This window comes from Myotis daubentonii, chromosome 5 (genome assembly GCF_963259705.1).
Source record: "Myotis daubentonii chromosome 5, mMyoDau2.1, whole genome shotgun sequence".
Taxonomy (NCBI): domain Eukaryota; kingdom Metazoa; phylum Chordata; class Mammalia; order Chiroptera; family Vespertilionidae; genus Myotis; species Myotis daubentonii.
This window is the reverse complement of record NC_081844.1, coordinates 95,549,655-95,570,881: the sequence shown is the minus strand read 5'-3', so window position 1 is coordinate 95,570,881 and position 21,227 is coordinate 95,549,655. Positions and strand designations below refer to the sequence as shown.

At 46.2% G+C, this 21,227-nt stretch overlaps 1 protein-coding gene across 4 annotated transcripts in view; it reads right to left on the bottom strand.

The window, feature by feature from the left end:
* Nucleotides 1-21,227, bottom strand: part of CYFIP2 (cytoplasmic FMR1 interacting protein 2) — a 105,964-nt gene that overhangs the window by 74,585 nt on the left and 10,152 nt on the right. For all 4 annotated transcript variants that reach the window (XM_059699045.1, XM_059699046.1, XM_059699044.1 and 1 more), the window contains 6 exons: nucleotides 16,477-16,616; nucleotides 14,687-14,776; nucleotides 8,529-8,606; nucleotides 6,738-6,839; nucleotides 2,636-2,817; nucleotides 1,100-1,196 (listed from right to left, as the gene is read on the bottom strand). In XM_059699045.1, coding sequence (XP_059555028.1) covers nucleotides 1,100-1,196; nucleotides 2,636-2,817; nucleotides 6,738-6,839; nucleotides 8,529-8,606; nucleotides 14,687-14,776; nucleotides 16,477-16,593 — 666 coding nt within the window. In that variant the 5' untranslated portion in view covers nucleotides 16,594-16,616. Of the gene's footprint in view, nucleotides 1-1,099; nucleotides 1,197-2,635; nucleotides 2,818-6,737; nucleotides 6,840-8,528; nucleotides 8,607-14,686; nucleotides 14,777-16,476; nucleotides 16,617-21,227 lie in introns of those variants that run through there.

Genomic DNA, 21,227 nt, shown 5'->3' with positions numbered 1-21,227 from the left:
CCACTAGGGGGAGGAAGCCAGTCCCCACAGTGGCTGGTCTGAGCTCCCGCACATCTCCCCTGGCAGGGAACTCACTCCCCTAGGGCCCTCCATTAATTCCCTGCCAGTTTTGATGGTTAGAAAGTATATGATTGGGCTGAGCTGAAAAGCAGCTCTGTGTTATAGCAGAAGGCCTGTTCGTCTTCCCAGTTTAGTTTTGAGGCTGTGGACCTAGCCATGGTGTCTCCTCAGATGATGGGGGATGGCCTAGCCCAGGGTAGGAGAGCTGGGCCAGCAGCATTCTCCCTCCTGGCAGGACACAACAGTGTAGAAACAAACGCATCTCCCAAAAGAAGGGTCTGACAACATGGGACTGTGTCCCAGGAAAGAAACCTACAGCCTCAAAGCTGATAGCCTTTTGCATTCAACAAGGAGCAGGGAGGGCCTAGCGAAGCCAGCAGCATCCCTGAGAGAGAGCCGAGTCTCCAAACCCTTCGAAGATGGAGGGCCCCACTCAGCCTGAGTCCTGCTCACATTCTTGCTGGTGCCTGTTTAGGCTGAACTGACAGATGAGCAAGACAGGTTACGTCAGACAGAGTGTGAGAGCCACCGCCCAGCGGGGGTGCCCTGGCCAAGCGGTGGCAGTAATAACAGCTCCATTTTCTTATGCCCTTGCCATGTGTCAGGCTCTGCATACGGAGGGCTTTTTATACAGTATTTCATGTATTTCTCACAACAGTCCTATCACATGGATTCTCATAACATTCTCAAAATCCCAGGTCCGTTTTACAGATGAGAAAACCGAGGCTTAGACCTTGCTCAAGGTCTCATGATGGGTCTAGGGTTAGAAAACAAGGCTATTTAAGTCCAGAACCCATGCTCTCAATCTGCACTAATGTGGGGGCAGGATAGTGGCTGAGAAGGTCTTCAGGGAACCACACTGGGAGAGGGTGAAAGGCCTGTCTGGGAAGGGAGACTTAATCCAAAGTCTAACTCTGGAGTAGGGCAGTGAGGGTGTCAGACCTGGGCCCAGCTCCTCTGCTCACGGTCCACCCACCCTCCAGGCCCCTGCCTGTGTCCCGGGACGCCAAGCCCGGACTAACGTGGAGTTTGCCGTCACCTGGGTGATCCTGTTGTGGTTGGCCAGGAACATGGAGAGGTTCTGCGACTCCTGGATAGACTGGGGGTCCGCCATCTTCCTCAGGAACTGCGCCGCCCTGAAACATGGGGTGGCAGAGAGGACCGCTCAAGTAACCAGCCTAACCAGGCCTCTCGGGCTCCGCCTCCCACCCGACCCGAGTGGCACTGCCCCCAAGGTAAGGCAGCTCTGACATCACAGCTGACTAAAGTCAACGGGGAGTATGTTCTGGAGTCATTTGGAGTTGTTTACACCCTCTGATAAGGGTACCTGACTGAGACTGAGAGGCAAGAATGCACTGAAGCTCAAACTCCAAGCTGAAGGGCAGCTAGCATCCTATCAACCAGCTGGAGGGGTAAGACAGAGTGCAATGAGCACCCCTGGCCCCGCAGTGGCCTCCAGCAGACCTGCACAGCCCGCCACGGAGCAGAACCAGGGGCAGGAAGCTTTGTTTTTGTTCTGTATGGTGTTCTTTATTGGAAAATCTCTAGGCTTCTAAAGCAAAGCATTACACAGAACCCAGTCTATTTAACCTGCTGGGATTGAGAGTGAAGGGATGTTAGGTGTGGGGAACACACGCAGGACGTGAAGGGAAAAACTGTGGCGGCCCAGATTTTTCCGGCCACTTTTGAGTCAGGCTTGTGAGGGGCTCTTTCACAGCTCACTCAGGAGGATAGCGTGTTGAGAATCAGTCTGTTGTCTGCTTTCTTCTGCGTTCCCCAGTTACTAGGAGGAGAGGCCTTTCATCAGACACAGAAAAGCCTTCCCAAGAGATGTCTAGACAACACAGAGGAAATCTGCTGCTTTTGACTCACCCTCCCGCCCCCGCCCACTTTTGCGTGGCTGTACTTAATTTCTAGAGAGGAAGGAGCCCTTCCCACTCTCTGTCCTTCTCTTGAGCTGACATTGACCCCCAAGTGACCCCATGGTGAGCACCTGTCCAATCAGAGCCCCCACCCACACAATGGCTGATGAGGAACCTGGCGCATCACCAAGCTGGGACTTTTGCAAAATCATTTGCAAAGAGGAGCATGGTTTTCTTCCCTTGAAGCTGGGGTGGCTATGCTGGCCCGAGGAGGGCTTAAAGCTGCCGGAGGCCACCCCAGGGCGCAGCCGCCTGAGAGTGAGCAGGGGCCTTCAGTTCCGGGAGCCAGCCCATCCCTCTTCCACAGAAGCAGTTCGAACTGGCTTTCTGATTCTTACAGGGATGACAATGTGGCCACTTTATGATGATCTCACTGGCCCTGCACTGCAAAGGGCAAGAGAGGACGCTGCTGCTCCACAGATGGAGAAATGAGCATCTGATTCCACCTGGAGGCAGAGGGCCCTGCACAGACCCAGTTCCCCAGGACCCAGCCCTGCACCTTTCTCCCCAAACCACACAAACAGGTCCGGCCCAGCCGCTGTGTGCCTGGGGAGGGGCTCGTTTGATTCTGGAGAAGGGGCCTGTTAGACAGGCTCCATCCTCTTCCTCCCCTTGGCGGGCTACCCAGGAAGTGGGGGGCAGGGGAGGCTGACCTCTTGTAGGCAGAGTGGTCGTTCTTGACGCTGCACTTCATGTTCTTCAGCTCGTCCAGGACCGCGAACATGTTGATGAACTTGCCCAGCGTCAGGAGGTAGGCCTCGGAGACAAAGTCCTTCCTCCGCTCGGCGTGGCACAGCCGCTTCACCTCGCTGCAGAACCGCTCGATGGCCTTGCGCTGCGGGCAGGGAGCGGGCAGCAGGTAAGGACGGGCAGCATGGTGGGGGCGGCTCCCCGCGCTCTCAGGTGGGGAGCAGGGTCAAGGCTCCCCTGGGGCCCTGGTCAGAGTCTGGACGTTTAGAAGCAAATCCGCCAAGAGGTCTTCCTCAGAGGAGTCCCTACATTCAAAGCTGATTTCTCAAAGGAACACACCACCCAGTGAGTTGACCCCACGCATTTATTCGTCAGGCTTTTGCAGAGAAGCACCGTGTTACTCACTTTTGTATTCCAGCGCCTAGGACAGTGCCAGGCACCACTCGACAGGGGGGCAGAGATTCAGAGAAAGAGGTTCATTCAACCAATAAATAGTGTTTATTGAGTATCTAGTATGTACTAGGCACCATTCTAGGCACCGGGGTAAAGAAAGAATGAAAAAAAAAATCTCTACCCTACAGGGCTTACATTTTAGTGAAGGAAGACAGAAAACAAAATAAACTACTTCTGTACATTACAGTGTGATATGTGTTATGGAGAAAAATAAAGGGGGGGAAGGGGGTGGGAGGATGCTTGCCCAGAGCTGGGATGGAGGGGGTATAATGGGGTGACAGCAACAGGGAATGGGATTTCTTTTTGGGGTGATGAAGATGTTACAAATTAACCCTGGTAATGAACACACAAACCTGTAAACGTACTAAAAATCATTGAACTGCCCACTTTAAATGGATGAATTATATGGTATGTGAATTATTTCTCAATAAATCTGTTGCCAAAAAAGCAGCTGAATAACAATCCACAAACAAGGCTACAGAGTAACCCAGAGAGAGAGCCAGAGGGAGGAAGGGGAACAAGAGGAGGAGAGGAGGGAGAGAAATGACTCCTTGTGTGTGCTCTCCCCTCCTCAGGCCGGGATACCCACCCGAAATTCCTCGCCTGTGAAGACCAGACTGGCCGCGCCTCCTCCTTCCAGAGCCTAAGTCCAAGAGCACTTTCTATGATTGTGGAAACGTCCTGTGTCTACAATCCCTAATACGAGAACCACTCACCACATGTGGCTACTGAGCACTTGGTGGTTCGGGCAACGGAAGACCTGGATTTTACATTTTATTTCATTTTAATTAATGTAAATACCCACTGGGGGCTACCGTACGGAACAGTGTAGCTCCAGGTGACCCCAAACCATCCTTTCTCGGTTTCTGTATAGTTTTTCTCTCTTGGACCTGCCTTCCTAAAGAGTCCATGATGCTATTAACAGCAGCTTCGATGTGTTAACCCTCCTGTGTAACTAGGGCTCTACGTGGCTCTTTACAATAGACCTCCTTTATCCTCGCCACAAACCTGTGAAATAGGTACTATTTCCAAGGTGAGAAAACTGAAGGCATCAGATATGCTATGTCACTCAGAGGCACAGTCACACTGTGGAGGAGCATTGGTCTCCTGCCTCCGGAGCCAGCGTTCCTGCCCTGGGCTGCAGGTATCTGCACCTTCCCAGACACCCCATCTCGTGGACAGCAGGCCATGCAGAGCTGAGTGTGGGGCTGAGCATGGGGTGGATATCTGCCAGAGCCTGGAAGTCTGTTTACCAGCCTGAGCTCTCCGTGGAGCACGTGCAGGGCAGAGTGTGTGGCATGACCCCTGCCCTGGGGTACAGACTGGTCTTAAAGTGCTCAACCTGCATTCCTGAGCAGCTTCCAACCTGAGCATAATAATCAACCTGTTGCCTTATTTTTCCTTGGTTATTTCTGTTTAACGAGCTGCCCTCCTTTTTTTTTTTTTTTTTTAATTTAACTAGCTTGCCCTCATGAAAGCCCTTGGCTATCTTTTTCCTCTTTTCCTCCTTTAAAGATCACTCTTCCTGGTTTCCCAACTGGTCTTCCTGCTGCCACTCCTGTCCCCTCCCGCCCCTCACACCTGTGCTGTCCTCACCTCCCTTCCATTTCCCACTGAGCAGCCAGATGTTGTAAATCCACCAATCAGATCATGTCACTAAGGAAAACTCACAGGAGAGAGCCCTGATACCCAAGGACTGATGGTGGAGAAGTCATAGAGACTGGAGGAGGGGCGGAGGCGTGAAAGGGCTGGCCAGGCAATCACAGATGGCAACTGAAGTCCCAGAGAGATATCTCAGGTGTGTGTGTGTGGGGGGGGGGGGGGGGTGCCACTGAGAACCCTGGGGTCTAATCCCAAAGCTGGGCTCCCCAGGCAGAGAGCAACAAAATGAGGAGGGTACTCACATAACATCTAGCTGTGAAAAGCAGTGGGGTGCTGTCTGCCAGGGAGTGGCAGGTGAAAGTTTGGGCACCCTCTTAAAGGGCCAATGCACAAAAATTCCCTGTGGAGCTACCCACCTTGTGCTCTGGCAGAGGGAGGGTGAAGTGGACGGAGCTGTGAGAGCAGAACCCAGGACTGGGGACTCGTGGGATAGAGCTCAGAAGGTAGACATCCCAAGTTTCCTGGGCTGAGTCATTACCTCACGCAGCGGAGGACATCTTTCCAACATAGACATCTGCCTTGCATGGGGGGAAAGGCAGTCTACATACCCCATTGGAAAACACCTTGCCCTGAGGCCACTTAAGATATTAAAAGTAAAAATTAGCCTCCAGGCAGAAGCAACTGCCCCACCCTGTTGAAAAAAAACGCTTGCCACTCCGGAGGATGATTGCCTGGAAGCAATTCAAGTCGCATCCTATTAGTCTGTAGACAGAGGCGGCCTCTGGAGGCTTTGAGTCTTTGCCTGATCCAATTAGCCAGAAACAGTCTTTAACACTGTCCTGCACTAGAGACTGAGAAGTATAGAGGATCTACCTAAAACATAGTCACAAACCCAAACAGACAACCAAAATGATGAAACAAAGAAACAACCCCCGAATGAAACAACTAGCGAATTCTCCAGAAGAAGAGATAAGTGAAGCAGAGATAAGAAATTTATCTGAAACAGAGTTCAGAGTAATGATGTTAAAAATGCTCAACAGTATGAAAAAAGATATAGTAGCTATGAAAAAAGAACAGTCTGAGATAAAGAATGGCATAACACAAATAAAAAACACATTGGAAGGAATACATAGCAGATTAGGGGAAGCTGAGGATCAAATCAGTGAACTAGAAGACAGAGTTGAAAATATCACTCAATTAGAGAGCCAAAAAGAAAAAGAAATTAAAAAACAGGAGGTTAGCTTAAGGGAGCTGTGGATCAATGTGAAACACAACAATATTAGAATAGTAGGTGTGCCAGAAGAGGCAGAAAGGGAGAAAGGAATAGGGAAGGTGTTTGAAGAAATCATGGCAGATCCTGTCACTAGAAGCCTCAGTGGTTTCTGTGGTGATTTAATAAAATCCGCACACTGTTTTCACATCCTACTTCATGGCCTGCAGTTCCCTGTGTGAGCGGGTCCCTGGCTACTGCTCCAGCCTCACTTTTATCCCTCCCTCTCCCATCCTGCACCTGCAGCCTCCCTGGCTTCTTTCTGTTTCTTAAACACATGAGGTCCCTTCGAGCCTCAGGGGCTTGGCCTTCACAGTTCCTTCTGCCTGAAACCCTCTTCCTCGGACCATCACACACCAGCCCTTCTCATCACACAGACCTCAGTTCACATGCCACCTCCTGAGAGGCCGTCCCTAAAGCTGTAGCCAAGTCGCAGACACCTGCAGCCCAGGGATTTTTGAAATGTTATTTATTCACAGAACATATTATGCCCTGAGAATTGTTGTTTGTTGTTTATTGTCAGTCTCTCCTCCTGCCCAGAACATACTTCTGTGCTCACTACAATGGAAATTTCAGGGAGGGAGCGAGCTGTCCATCTTGCTCACCAGGGGTGTGTGTCAGGGGCACTCAAAAAGTATTGACTGAATGAATAAGCAACATGGCACAAAAACCCAGACCCGTGTGTGCAGAAGGGCAGGGGCCTTCTCTAGTCTCCTGATCCAGATTCACCAATCCCTCACCTGGAAGTACATGAACTTCATGAGCTTGGTGACCTCCGGCTCCAGCACCTCCACTGTCTTCTCGTATATCTCCACACGGTTGGGCTGCTCGTTGCATTTCACCTGTGGGCAGAGGGGTCTCAGATATCCTGATCCGCCCAGGCAGCCCTGGGTCATGCCTGTTGACTTATTAATGGACCCCTTTTCACTCTTGAATGCACCTCGTCCAGGATGATAAATGACAAGGTCACCCTGGTGAGAGGAGGCTGGGGTAGCCCTGATTGGGGGCGACACTGCTCCCCAGACACTGGCTGCAGGAAAGAAACCAGCTGGTCCCAAGAACAGAACTGTCTACCTTCAGTCTGTCTGTACTGTGACCAGTCGCTGTACACACGTCCACGTTTATCTGTAAGATCTCCCTCCTTCAGCCCTTCCTCACTCTGACCCCAGAGGGGCCCCACCAGATTCCCGGCAGAGAAAAATGTCCCATCCACTGCTCCAGATGCACCCGGGGCAGAGCCCCCGCAGCCACACTCAGGCCCACCAAGAAACCTATGTGCTCTGCCCAACGGTTTTCAACACATCACAACCACATGGCGGGTGTTTTCACAGCACACACACCCAGGAGTGCTAACAAGGCGGCCGAAACTGATGAGTGAGCGAAGGGTAAGTTCAAGGTCATTCTTCACACTGTTGTTTAGAAATTCTTAAAATAGGAGCAACAAGCTCAATGTTCAGGTGATTGAAAGGATAAAATATGATACACTCAATTCAATATCATTATGTAACAAGGAATGAGACAGATCTACGTCACCTGACATGGACAGACTGCCACCATAAATTGACAGGTAAAAACTGTGATGGGACAGGAAGTGTCACTTAGTCCCATTTTTGTTAAACAAAACAGTGTGTGTGCGTTTGTTCATATATGATACAGGCATAGTTACCCCGGGGGACTAAGATTAAGGAAGGGTGAAGAACTGTTTCTCTTTACACATCTGTGCCTCATGGATTTTATTAAAATGGGACTCATGAAATATATGACAATTATAATGATGGTTGACACATACACATATTATCCGTATGTGTCAACATGAAAAAATGTCATTGATAAAGAATAAAGTGTAGCCCAGCTGGCGTGGCTCAGTGGTTGAGCATTGACCTATGAACCAGACGGTTATGGTTCGATTCCGGGTCAAAGCATATGCCCAGGTTGTGGGCCCCAGTGGGGGGGGTGTTGAAGGCAGCTGATCAATGATTCTCTCTCACCTTTGATGTTTCTATCTCTCTCTCCCTCTCCCTTCCTCTCTGAAATCAATAAAAATATATGTTTTTAAAAAAGAATAAAGTGTAAAAATATCAAGTGGCAGAACTATATAAGTAAAAAGCAACATACGCTTTGTAAATAATTATTTACAAAATAATAATCATAGAAGTATTCAGGATAATCAGCGAGAAAGATCCAGGGGAACAGGCAGCAACACGTGTCCATAGTGATCATGCTCGGATGGGAGGTGGGTTTGGGGGGTGGGGGTGAGGAGGTGGGGCTGTCTTGCTTTTTACTTTATACCTTTCTGCAATGGTTTGATGTTGTACAGTTAGCATATACTGTTTTCCAAATAAAGTATATTGAACAATTTTTTCAAAGTTGGCATCAGTTTTATGGGAAACTCTCTGAAGGTTTTCAGCATGTCCCCTTGGATTAGCTTTGCTCCCTGCCACCTGGAGAAGCTCAGCTCCCTGAATGGGGTAAGGGGGAGGGTGGTGGCGCCCCCTGGTGGCAGGAGAGCCCCCAGGGGAGGACAGCCTCACCTGGGGGATGGCCCGGGAACAGCTGCGCCAGGTGTACAGCATGACCGCATACTCGTGTCCTTCCTCCAGCATTTCATTCTGAAAAGCAAAACACGCTCATCAGGGAGAAACCGCCCTGGTGCAACAGGCTTCTCATCAGCCCCCAAAACCTCACTGCTCAGTGAGATCTGTGCACCAGCAGCATCCCCATTGCCTGGGAGGCTCATTAGGAATGCAGAGCCTCAGGCCGCTGCCTGGCTGACAGAATCAGAATCTGCATTCAGGAACGTTCCCAGGGGTTGCACCCTCCCAGGTGTAACATAAGTTTGAGAAGCACTGGCCTCAGGTATTCTCATCAGACACCAAGGGCTCTGTAAGCAGGCTGCAGTTCTCAAAGATGGATAGCCACCTCAAAAGAAGGCAACAGATCTATTTGTTCCAACAGCAAAAGTAGTCCTAGATATACTTAGCAAGAAAATAAGCAACTAGCAAAACAGTATGCATAGCACATAGTCTATAAAGAAAAACTAAACAAAGAGTAGCAATTAAGAAAGTACATTATGGTATATTGGAGATATTTTGGTGGAATAGGACTAGCAGGCTCTCTGCGGGGCACTCACTTTTCCTATCACATAGGACCATAATGTTTGCACTTTTTTAGAAGAGCTTATGTGACTATTTCACAAGCAGAAAAATTATTAATATCAATTCCTTAAAATAATGCAGAGCAGATAGCAAAACCAACAACAGCACCAAAAATAAATCTGAAAAATACAGTGATGATGCACCACACCTAGTAAGTGCTATCATGGAAAGAGCCCTAAACTCAGGGTCCAAATATCTAGGCTCCAATCTCAGCTTCACCACTCCTTGGCCATTTGGCCTTCAGGCAATCACTGAACCTAAGATTCTCCATTTAGTGATGATGACAATAACAACCTCAGAGAGTTTTATGAGAACTAAATGGAATACACACACACACACACACACTCTATGTAATCTGTAAAGGGAGCCAACAGTATTACGAGGAAAAAGAACAGTCTGGCAGTTTCTCAAAAAGTTAAACACAGGGTAACCTTATAACCCAGCAATTTCACTCCTAGGTAAATGCCCATGGGTCCACACAGAAACTTGCATACTTGTTCACAGTAGTATTATTCTAATAGCCAAAAGTGGAGTCAACCCAAAAAGTCCAACAACTGATGAATGAAGAAATGAAATGCAGTACAGCCAGAGAATGGAATAGTATCTACACTAATAAAAGAGAAACATGCAAATTGGTGTCACTCCATGATGCCCACTAGCGGATCAGAATGAGTATGCAAATTAACCCAACAAAATGATGGTTATTTTGCATATGCAGGCATGGAGCGAAGACAGAAGATGACTGAAGACTGAAGAGGCTTGCCTTCTCTGCTGTGGTCGGAGCGGAGAAGCCTCGAGGCTTGGCTTCTCCGCTACGGCCGGAGCGAAGGCCTGGGTCCCGGGTGCCGGAGGAAAACCAGTGCCGGCAGCCAGGGGAAGGAAGACCTATTGCACGAATCTCTTCATGCAACAGGCCTCTAGCGCGTCTATAAAAGGAATACAGTGCAGATACATTATACTAGCACAACATGGATGAATTTTGAGAACATGATGCTACATGAGAGAAGCCAGACACAAAAGGCCGCATATTGCAGAATCCATTAAGATGAAATGTTCAGAATCAACAAATCCACAGAAACGAAAAGTAGGTTAGTGTTTGCCAAGGAATGGGAAGAGAGAGAGATTGGAAATGACTACCAAGGGGTTTGTTTTTTTGTTGTTGTTTTTTGTGGTGACAGAAATTAGATAGTGGTGATGGTTGTCTAACATGGTGAATATATTAAAAAACACTGAACTGTTCACTTTAAGGGTGAATTTTATGTTCTATGAACAATATCTCAAAAACACAGTAAAAAAGAGTATTACTAGGCCATCTCTTCTGTAAATGTTTGTATTGATATAAAAATGAGCCCTTACTGATTTATTTTTTTTACTCCACATGTCATGTCTATTTCATAATACCTTTCTAGTACAAGGTCAGATTTAATTTAGAGCTCATTACTTTTTATGGTTTTGTTTTCAACAGCCAATGCCACCGACAACTCACACTTTCAATCAGCACTTTGAAAATCAGGAACACGTTGCCCTTGAGATGACAGAGAACCAAGGTGAAATGTGTGGGTCTCCTGCTGCCATTGCTTCAGAACATACATCAGAAAAGGGATGTGACAGCAACATAAGGCGCATGTTAGCAACAAACTTGGCCCTTGGTCGGTGTGAGTATTCCAACTCACTCACCCAAAGAATGTTTGAGCCCTGAGGGGTCCCAGGCTCTGCGCTCCGTGCTGGGACTAGGGCAGTGAACAGGATGAGATGGACTCTGACCTATGGCCAGGGCAGGTGACCATCAACCAGGTTTGTTGTATAACTAAGCCTGCAATATAGAGGTCAGAATGGCGTGGTGGAAGGTGACCCTGGTGGGGCCATGGAAAGCTTGATTTCTGGTCCTGGCTCTGTTGGGCCCACCTTTTACCTTGAAAAATGTCATGGTTTTCTCACTGGAGGAAAAGAGTTGGTCTCAATCATTGTCTCACCCCTGGCTGCACATTAGTCACCTGGGGAACTTGGAAGACTCCTGATGCCCAGGTCACGACCTCCCAGAAATAAATCACTATCCCTGGGGAGGGAGCCCAGGCATCAGCATTTTCAAATGCCCCCCAGGTGAACCCAATGGGCAGCCAGCGTGGCAGCTGCTGGACTAAGGATCTCTAAGGTTCTTTACTTTTATAAGATTCTGAAAGTCCATGACTTAAACGCAATGTGAGTTCAGCTCAAGTTTCAGGACTGGTAGTGACAGACTGTACCTCTCAGCACTTACTCAGCCCCTATCTGACCTCCAGCAAAGAGCCCTGACCGTTCCATGCAGCAGGTCAATTACATGGTTTATATACTTTCTCTCACTCCTCTTTCTTCTGGCTCTCCCACCATTTGAGAGATTTACCAAGTGCAGGCAGGAGAAATACAAGAAGCTGAGCATCTAATGAAGACACTTTGCTGCTGATAAGGTACGCTGGAGAGAGATTTAGCAAGTTACAAGGTAGAAATTGTTGAGTGAAGTGAGGTTTGGGCATTACTCAGGAATGTCAATGGTACCCCCTATTCTTGACCCATCTAAGACCGTATCAACACTATCCCCGTGTCGGCAGAATAACAGCCCCACAAAGATGCCTGAATCCTGATGCCCAGAACTGTGAATACAATCCTCTCCACAGCAAAAGGGCCTTTGCAGATGTAATTAAGTTAGAAACCTTGAAATGGGGAGGGAGGCTGTCCTGGATTATCTGGTGGACCCAAGGTAAGGACAAGGGTCCCAATGAGTGAAAGAGGGAGGCAGGCTAGTCAGAGACGGGATGGAGGATGGAAGCAGAGACTGGAGTGATCGAACTGCTGGCTGGCAGAGGTGAGCCGAGGAAGGTGGGCCACCTGTAGAAGCTGGGAAAAGCCAGGAAACAGAGTCGCCTCCACAGACCTTGACTTTAACCCTGTAAGATCCTGGCTGGACTTCTGACAGAAAGAACTGTAAGCAAATAAACTTGTGTTGGTTTAGGTCACTAAGTCTGTGACAATCTGCTACAGCAGAAATAGAAAACACAATCCCCCTCTAAACCAGCCCCTCCTTCTGACTCGCCGATTAGTGCCCCTGACCTGGTATTTATACAGACAACTGTTAAGCCAGGTGGAGTTAACCTCCAGTGTCTCTCATATCCACTTCCTTAGCCAGCCCTCAACCATCACCCTCACTCAGCCTTTAATGCCTCCAATGCAGATAACCGTATCAACCAGTGTATTCGCCTCACAACTTATTCTACACATAACTAACAAATGGAACTTATTCCACAAGCAGAGGTCTGTTCACATTTCTCCCAGGGATAAACAATTTTCTATTGCTTTTCATTTTTATTAAATGAATTACAGCCCTCTATGATGGGTGAATTGCGTCCCTCCAAAATTCATATGTTGACGCTCTAACCCCCAATACCCCAGAATGGAACTATAGTTGGTGACAGGGCCTTTAAAGAGGTGATTAAGTTAAAATGAGGCCTTCAGGGTGGGCCCTAATCCAATCTGACTGGTGTTCTTTTAATGAGAGGAAATTTGGACACACAGAGACACCATATGTGTGTGTACTCACAGAAGAAAGGCAATGTGAGGACACAGTGAGAAGGTGGCGGTATGCAAGCCAAGGAGAGAGGCCTTAGGAGAAATCAACCCTGCTGACACTTTGATATTGGACTTTTAGCCTCTGGACATGTGAGGCATCCAGTCTGTAGCATATCACAGACCCTTATCTAGTTTTCCATAAATACCGGAGAATTTCTTTATATGTACCTTATAGTCCAAACCTAGGCAGCCTTGAAAATTTTTGCCTCTGGCCTGACCAGTGTGGCTCAGTGGTTAACCTATGAACCAGAAGATCAAGGTTCAATTCCCCGTCAGGGCACATGCCCAGGCTGTGGGCTTGATCCCCAGTGTGGAGTGTGGAGGAAGCAGCCGATCAATGATTCTCTCTCATCATTGATGTTTCTATCCCTCTCTCTCTCCCTCTCCCTTCCTCTCTGAAATCAATAAAAATATATTTAAAAAAAAAAAAGAAAGTCCGGATTCCAGGTGCAACCCCATGATTTACTAGTGGGATCATGAGCAACTTGCTATTAACTTCTCTAAGCCTCTGTTTTCTTATCCCTAAAATGGGTATAATGACCTCTTTGCAAGTTACAGGGCTGTTATAAAGTTCCATGATATCATGTATGAACATACCTTATACATTTTAAAGTTTATATATATGTATATATATATATATATATATGGTTATAATGTAATTTGTGTGTTTACATATATTATACATACATATGTAAAATACAAGGCCCTACTCAAAAGCCACTTCCTTCATCAAGCTCTCCCCAACACCCTCAAGGCCCCTTCAAAAACAAGGAACTTTGTACTTTTACCATGTCATTTACCTTTAATTTTGTGCATTTTTATTGGTCTGCAAAGAGTAGTCTAGAGCAGACAGACCTTATTCGTGGTAGGACCCCATGAAACTTAAGTTTTCTAGACGTCAGTTTTCACATCCATGAAATGGGTATTGTAATAGAACCTACCTCATAGTGCAGTGAGTTGAGGACTGAAACAATGCATTTAAAATATCTACACAGAAAGTGTTTGATAAATGGTAAACTTGTCTGTATTTCCACTTGACCCATTGAGAATCCCCGTTTGTCCTTGTATCCCCCTCCCCAGCATTTAGCACAGTCTCTGCAGGCTCCAGGTGCACACTACTTATTAAATAAATGGGTGGGATATGATAAGACTAGGTTTTAGAGTACAGCTGATATAGAAAGTTCCAGAGAGCTGCAGAACGAGGAATCTGAATTCCTCAAATTTCAGTGCTGCTGGAGAATAAAATCCACGAAAGCCCCAGAGGGAAGGAGCGATCCCTCGCAGATGGGTCAGACAGCTGGCCCCGCGTGTGAACGATTTAGGCCACCAGCTTCCTCGGGTCAACAACATGTGATTCCAAAGCCACCGTCCCTTTATGAGAAACCTTTTGTTTTGCTCAAGAGTATGAAATATCTTTAAAGCGGTGGTTCTCAACCTTCTGGCCCTTTAAATACAGCTCCTCATGTTGTGACCCAACCATAAAATTATTTTTGTTGCTACTTCATAACTGTAATGTTGCTACTGTTATGAATCGTAATGTAAATATCTGATATGCAGGATGTATTTTCATTGTTACAAATTGAACATAATTAAAGCATAGTGATTAATCACAAAAACAATATATAATTATATGTGTGTTTTCCGATGGTCTTAGGCGACCCCTGTGAAAGGGTCGTTCGACCCCCAAAGGGGTCGCAACCCACAGGTTGAGAACCGCTGCTACAGGCGCTCAGGGAAGTGAAGAGTAATGCTGGGCCCTAAAGGTGAGCAGGATTTGCAAAGCTGGAAGACACGGGGTACAGGATGGCCTGGGCACTGAGAGAGGCTGGGGCAGGTGTGAGAATGGGCTTAAGGAGGTGAGGCTGCCTGAGGCTGGAGGTCCTGGAATAGCTGCCCACAGCCCCTCCCGCCCTGGCAGGGTCCCAGAGACTCACCATGCTGGAGTGGACCGTAGCCTGTTCGATGTACCTTGCAATCCCTGTGACAAATGCATTCCTGTCCTCGAAGTTCGTGTCAAAGTTGGCCTGTGGGAATTGGAGGACAGGAACAGTTGGTTATTGAAAAACAGGTCCAAGGTGGCTGGGTGCCCAGGGAAAGCACTGCTGCCAACAAATGCCACCAGTTCTCTGTGGAAAGCTATGTCCACATCACCCTCTCATCTTCCCTCCCCCAAATCCCACTCGGCCACACTGGACCAGAGCTGCCTACAGACAGGGCCCACATCCGCTTCCCATCAGGGTCACCCCACCTGGCCCTGGGAATAAATGCTTACTGACACTCTACACACCTAACAGCTGCTGAAAAGTTAAGATGCGCACTGCTTTCATCCAGCAGCTGCAAAAACACTCACCTGAGGGTGCAGATACATATGTAAAGGGTAATAACTGCAGCATTTTTTGTGATAGAGAAAATTTGAAATCATTCAAATGTCCATTAACCGCGAAAGGCTAATTAGATCATAGTATATTCATACAATGGACTTACATGTAGTAGATGGTAGTTAAAAATAATGTGGCAGCAATGTAGTATTGTTAGGGAAAAATATCCATAATAAATTTTAAGCTAAAAAAGTCAAATGATACATCAATATATATATAGTATGATTCCCTTGTTATATTAAAAATATATGCATATATATAGATGGTAGAAATGTGTGTATATATATATATAGACATAGACATATTTATAAAAAAATTATTTGTTATACTTTTTTTGTATTGCTTATAATAAAAAAGATATTGTCCAGCCAGCGTGGCTTAGTGGTTGAATGTGATCTAGGAACCAGGAGGACACGGCTCGATTCCCGGTCAGGGCACATGCCCAAGTTGTGGGCTTGATCCCCAATAGGGGTGTGCAGGAGGCAGCCGATCAATGATCTCTCTCATCCTTGATATTTCTATCTTTCTCTCCCTCTCCCTTCCTCTCTGAAATCAATATAAATATTTTTAAAAGATTCATATAATTAAAATTTCAATCTGGGTTAGAAAATGTGAATAAACAAAGTTTATGAGTTGAAACTTCAGGCATGTGCTTCATAAATCTAATCACTGAATGAAATTAAAAATATATTATGCATTATATTTAGTCTCATTTAGCAGCCCAAGAACTTTCAAAAGGTCAAATACAGCAAAGAATTTCAAATTAACTTATTTTTTTCTTAGCCTGGCATACTCGCCCCGCACACCCAGACCAGGGGCTATTTGCAAGGCAGAATCCAGCTGCACGATGCCCTTCCCCCATACCCTGGTGGATCACGGTCTTGAGTCGTCTGATCATGGTTTCGCACAAGCTCACCCGTCTTGAGCGAAGCAAACGACTGTAACGGGCTTCCCTGAGCCATTAGCTGCTGTGAGGAGTTGAAGAGCTCTCCTCACATACATGAAGGAAAAGTAATTACCCAGGCAGGCTCTAGGGGTTTCTAAATTGCAATATTTAATTCATGAGGTCAGAGCTGCCAACGCCTTGGTTGGTGCTGCAGCAAGAACAGCCGGGAAGGTATTTGGGGCCAGAGCAGATCAACAAGCCTTCCCCGGGAGGAGGAGCAGTCCTGGTGTACACTTACTAGCTCATCTATTCCTTGCACTCAGCGCCTCCAGGGCACCAGGGACTCCATCAGCTCCCGACCTTTCACCAAGCAGAGCTCCCCCTTCCCTCTGCCTTCAGGGCAAACCCTCTTAGGGGACCCCCCGGGTTCCTGAGCCCCCAGAGCCCTCGGAGAACTGACCTGGTACATGATGGAGGAAGGCGGAGGCTCGATGCATGGCTGCTGGTCAGGGAGGGGCAGTTCTTCCAGCAGGTCCACGTTGGACAGGGCATCTTCCAGGGTGACGTGGGTGGTCATGGCTGCAGTTTCCGTATTCCGCACTGAGGGGAAGGGAGGGAATGAAGAATTTCAGGGACTGCCAAACACTTCTCTCAATCTCACCAGTTCGGACTCCCTCCAGAGAACAAAGGGAGGTAAAAGACCACACTTTCTCTTTCTTCAGAAGGCGCCCTTAACCTGCAGCTGATATTTGAGGATCTCTTCATGGTTTACAAGCACTTCCACGTCTACGACCTCGGCTGAGCAGCATCACATTCCTCTGTGATCAGCACGGTATCATATCCACAGAGCTGATGCAGAAGCCAGGCTCCGAGAAGTTATGTGACACCCACACAACCACAGTGACCAAGGGCAAAGGACTTCAAATAACGCCTGATGCTAGGACACAGGCCACGGCCAGCCCCCATCGTTTGTTCTTTTAGAGAAAATGTATCAGGTCCACGCTTAAATTATGGCACGGCACAAAAGCCCATGATTGCAATAGCCACGAGTACCCACTTGAAACCAGAGGCTAGGTCTTACAAGCTAATTCAACTGGGACTAAAGAATTTAGACTCCAGCAATATTAACCTTATTTGCAAAAGCGAAGAGCCATCCATTGGCAGGGGTATGTTTTGTGAGTCCCACCAAACAAATCAGCCCTGAACGAACATTTTTGTGTCTGGGATGCTGGCAGAGTGCAGTGGCTTCCATGAGGATTTGCAGGCAGTCAGCATAGATACCCAACTCAGCAAAGAGAATCCACATTTCTTTTTCAAGCAAAAGTGAAATGTAGATAAAAAATGATCATGACTCAGACCATCAAGTTTTCCCAAACATGATCTCCTAGCAGTCACATTCGCGGATCACAGTGCAATAAAATCAGAACTCAATAATGCAAATAAAAGCCAAAAGCACCCCACACCTATGAAAATACATAAAAACACACTTCAACGTTACTTATAGCTAAAGAGGAATCCAAATAGAAGTTATAGAATATTTAGAACTGAACGAGAGCATAAATAAACGTCTTAAATGCATTTAGTAGAAAATAGGAAAGTGGAACTGAATGAAGTGAATTTTCCTCAACCCAAAGAAATGAAAACGAAAAGCAGACATAAATGAAGCAAAGAACAAAGCAAACTAAAACAGACAAATAGTAGACTATGTGAACAAAAAATCTAAAAATTGTTTTTACAAGAAGATTAATAATAAGCTAAGCCTTTAGCACATTTGAATAAGGAAGCAAGAGAAGGCCCACTTTGCTGTCACAGAAGTCGTCCCACCCATCCCTTCCCACCCCATCACAGGGAGGAGTGAGATGTGACTAAGGGCAGGAGTTCTAGGAAATGGGGAAAAGGGGACCAAGAACCTGAGAACTGGGTCCAGGGGCTGAAACAGCTGGAGTGTCCCCAGAGGCTTGCTGCCCCTAAACTACTGTTGCCATTAGGCCTGTGGTTGGGCGGGCAGATGGGACTGAGCAGCTAACTATGACTCACACTTAGAGTTCCCAACAACCTTCACCCCCACACACCACCCTCACCCCTGCCATGCACTCTGGCAAGAGCCAAGGCCACATTTAATTAGGACACAGAGAGCTCAGAAGTGGGTTTCCCCTCTGCCTTCTACAGGCATCTGGCCTCATCTTGTGGTTTCAGGCCCTTCCCACACCTATGCTCCTTCCTCTTCGCTCTTCTCTCTCCTGAATTCTAAGTGTGGCATTCAGTTCCACAGCAAAACCATCTGCCAATCCACAAGAAAGATGGCCTTCTTTCTTGCATTAATATTAACTCCTTTTGCATTTTGCAGGAGTTAAGATTTTATGGGATTAATGATTTTATGGAGCAAGCTACAAAGCCCTGATGACACTATTCATTAATTCAAATAATAATAATGATAATAACACTAATAAAACTAAACATTTTTTAGCCCTTACTCCATGTCAGACACTCTGCCAAATACTTGACTATTTTAACCTTGCATCAACCCTACAAACTATGATTATTCCCATTTTACAGGTGAGCAAACAGAAACTCAGAATTTAAGCAATTGCATAAGGTCAAGTGCTGGCAAAGTGGTGGAGCAGTAGGTGGAACCCAGGTTTGTCCTATAAAAAAAGGCCTAGAAGCAGGTACCTACCTATAACGAACGGGGTTGTGTCAAAGGGACCCAGCAGCCAAGCTGAGGCAGCTTCCATTAGCCAAAGACAGGGCAAAGTGAGCACCACCCAGCATAACTCAGTGGACTTGCAACAACATCAGATATGTCTTAATCCATGAGATCATAAAGACACCTAATAAAAACTTGGATTTTATTACTTTATTCCTATTGGAGGATGCCTGTGAACCAATTTTTATGTTGAAAATCACCAACTGAAAGAAGAGAAGCAAACACTTAACCAGTCTTTCCTATACAAACTATACCACTTGAAAACCAAATTGCAGAAGACAGAGATGTTTTTCTCTATAAAGTTCTTTCTCTTTTTATTTCCAGAAACAGTGGCATAATTAAAATATTCCTCTCTTCCCAGCCCCTAATACACAAATGGGTATAGGCGCTGACCATCAACTGTTATGAAAGAATCTGACATTATGCACCTTCTGATGGAGAAACACACCATCACTTTATGAAGAATGCTGGAGCCAAAACAAAAACTTGAATTTCATCAAGCCTTTGATACCAACTGACAGGAAACACAGAAGACAGAAGAACACATTAAAATACACCACAGTGATGTAATCAGTAAAATATAATCTATGGGAAACTCTGCTAGACAAATGACTCAGTGCCTTCGACAAATACTGCAAGAAAAAAAAAGAGATGGAGGGGGAAGCTATAGAGGATAAGACCTTATCTGGATCCTATTACAAACAAAGCATCATAAAAATAAAATTATCACATTTGTAAGAAAATTGGAAAATTTAATACTGACTCAGATATTTGATATCAAGGAAATAGTGCTAGTTTTTAGATGTGATAATATTGAGATTATGTTTTAAAAGAGTTATCTTCTAGAAATACCTTCTAAAATATAAATAAAAGGGTACAGGTATTTGCTTCCAAATGATACTACATGGGGAAGAGTGGATACTAGATAGAACAAAATCGGCCATTTGGTAATAATTGTCAATGCTGTGTGATGCTGAGGTAGGAATTTATTATATTTTTATCCAATTTTATAAATGTTGAAATTTCCCATAAGCCCTCCAGCTCAGCGTATGCACTCCCAGTTTGAATCTGTCTGCCCTGACTCCTACTTGCCATGACCTTTCCCCTCTCCGTTCTCCTATAACCTGGGTTTCTTCGGGGCTTTGCAGACATCAAAATACTCGTTGACCAGAATAATCCTTAAGGTTTCCCGCTTCAACACAATAATAACCTTGCACTTTCCTTGAAGAGAATCATAAGTGAACAGCCTATAGAGCCAGTAAGTTAGGAGTCTTTATTTCGTTAATGCAACCTCTCTTTTCTCCTTGTAAATACAGCTTCTCTAATGGATTTCTCTGTGTGTTTGTAGATCACTCACTGCCTAAGGGAGAAGGAAATCAGATGTTTTTAACTCAAGTGCTGAAAGTCACTGCCAACTCCACATCAATCAGAAAGAAAAAACGTACTGGAAATGTTAACAGAGGTATACATGGAAATGAAGTTATTTTTTCTGGCCCACATGCCCTGCCTGTTGTGCAACCTTCCAAATGAGAGGCATTCTTTATATTCGACTTACATGGTTGTTTTGTCATTTTGGAAGAGAAATTAATAAAATGTTTAAAAATGAACAGTGTTCTGGGAGCATCATTTGCCAGACGCAGCTTGCCACCTCTCACTGCGGGGTATTCACGGCGTATTTAAGTTCAGTGTCTTCACAACAAACTCAAACGCAGTGGCCTGGAGTCACCAGACAAGTAATAACGTTGGGCTTGCAGGCAAAGTGCTTCTGAGAAGGGCTTCAGGCCCCACCATCACCCATGACTGAGATGACTGACAGAGCCTGAGCAAGAGGAGTGGGCCCACAAATGCAGGGTAGCTGCTAGGAGAACCTGGCTTTGGGAATGCAGGCCTGACTACCCACACCCCAAACCCTGCCTCTCTGTGAGCAAAAGATGCACTGTCATTTTCTGTTTGACATTCTGGAAGGAAATGAAGAAAAGGTATTTTTACTGAAGTGGAATATTAGGCTAAGTATAGTAGTTAAGCTTGAGCTACGGGCTCAAATCTGTCTCCTGCCACTTACTAGCTATATAACCATAAACATATTACTTAACCTGAGCCTCAGTTTCCTTATCTGCAAAAGGGCGCTAATTAATAACAGTCGCTGCCCTCAGTGAGTTAGTCTGAGAATTATATAACATGATGGCATGTGGAATGCTTAGTCCAGCAGCAGGAACAGAGGAAGCACTCGGGAAATGTTAGCTGGTCAGGCGGCCTCTTTTAAATAGAGTGAATGGATGAATTAAACACTGCAGCAATTCTTCCACAAAAAGGAAGGCATTATTATTATCACACCTCTATATTTTTATCTCAGTCCTACAGATCTTTCCGTTTGACTTCCTCAATCACAACGACCCTGCAGGTTTAAGAAAGTGCAGGTGCTATTTTTGCTGTTGTCACTGAGAAGTGAAAACTCCCATTCAAGGTCACATGGTCAGCCAGTGGCTGAGCTGGGCAGAAAGCAG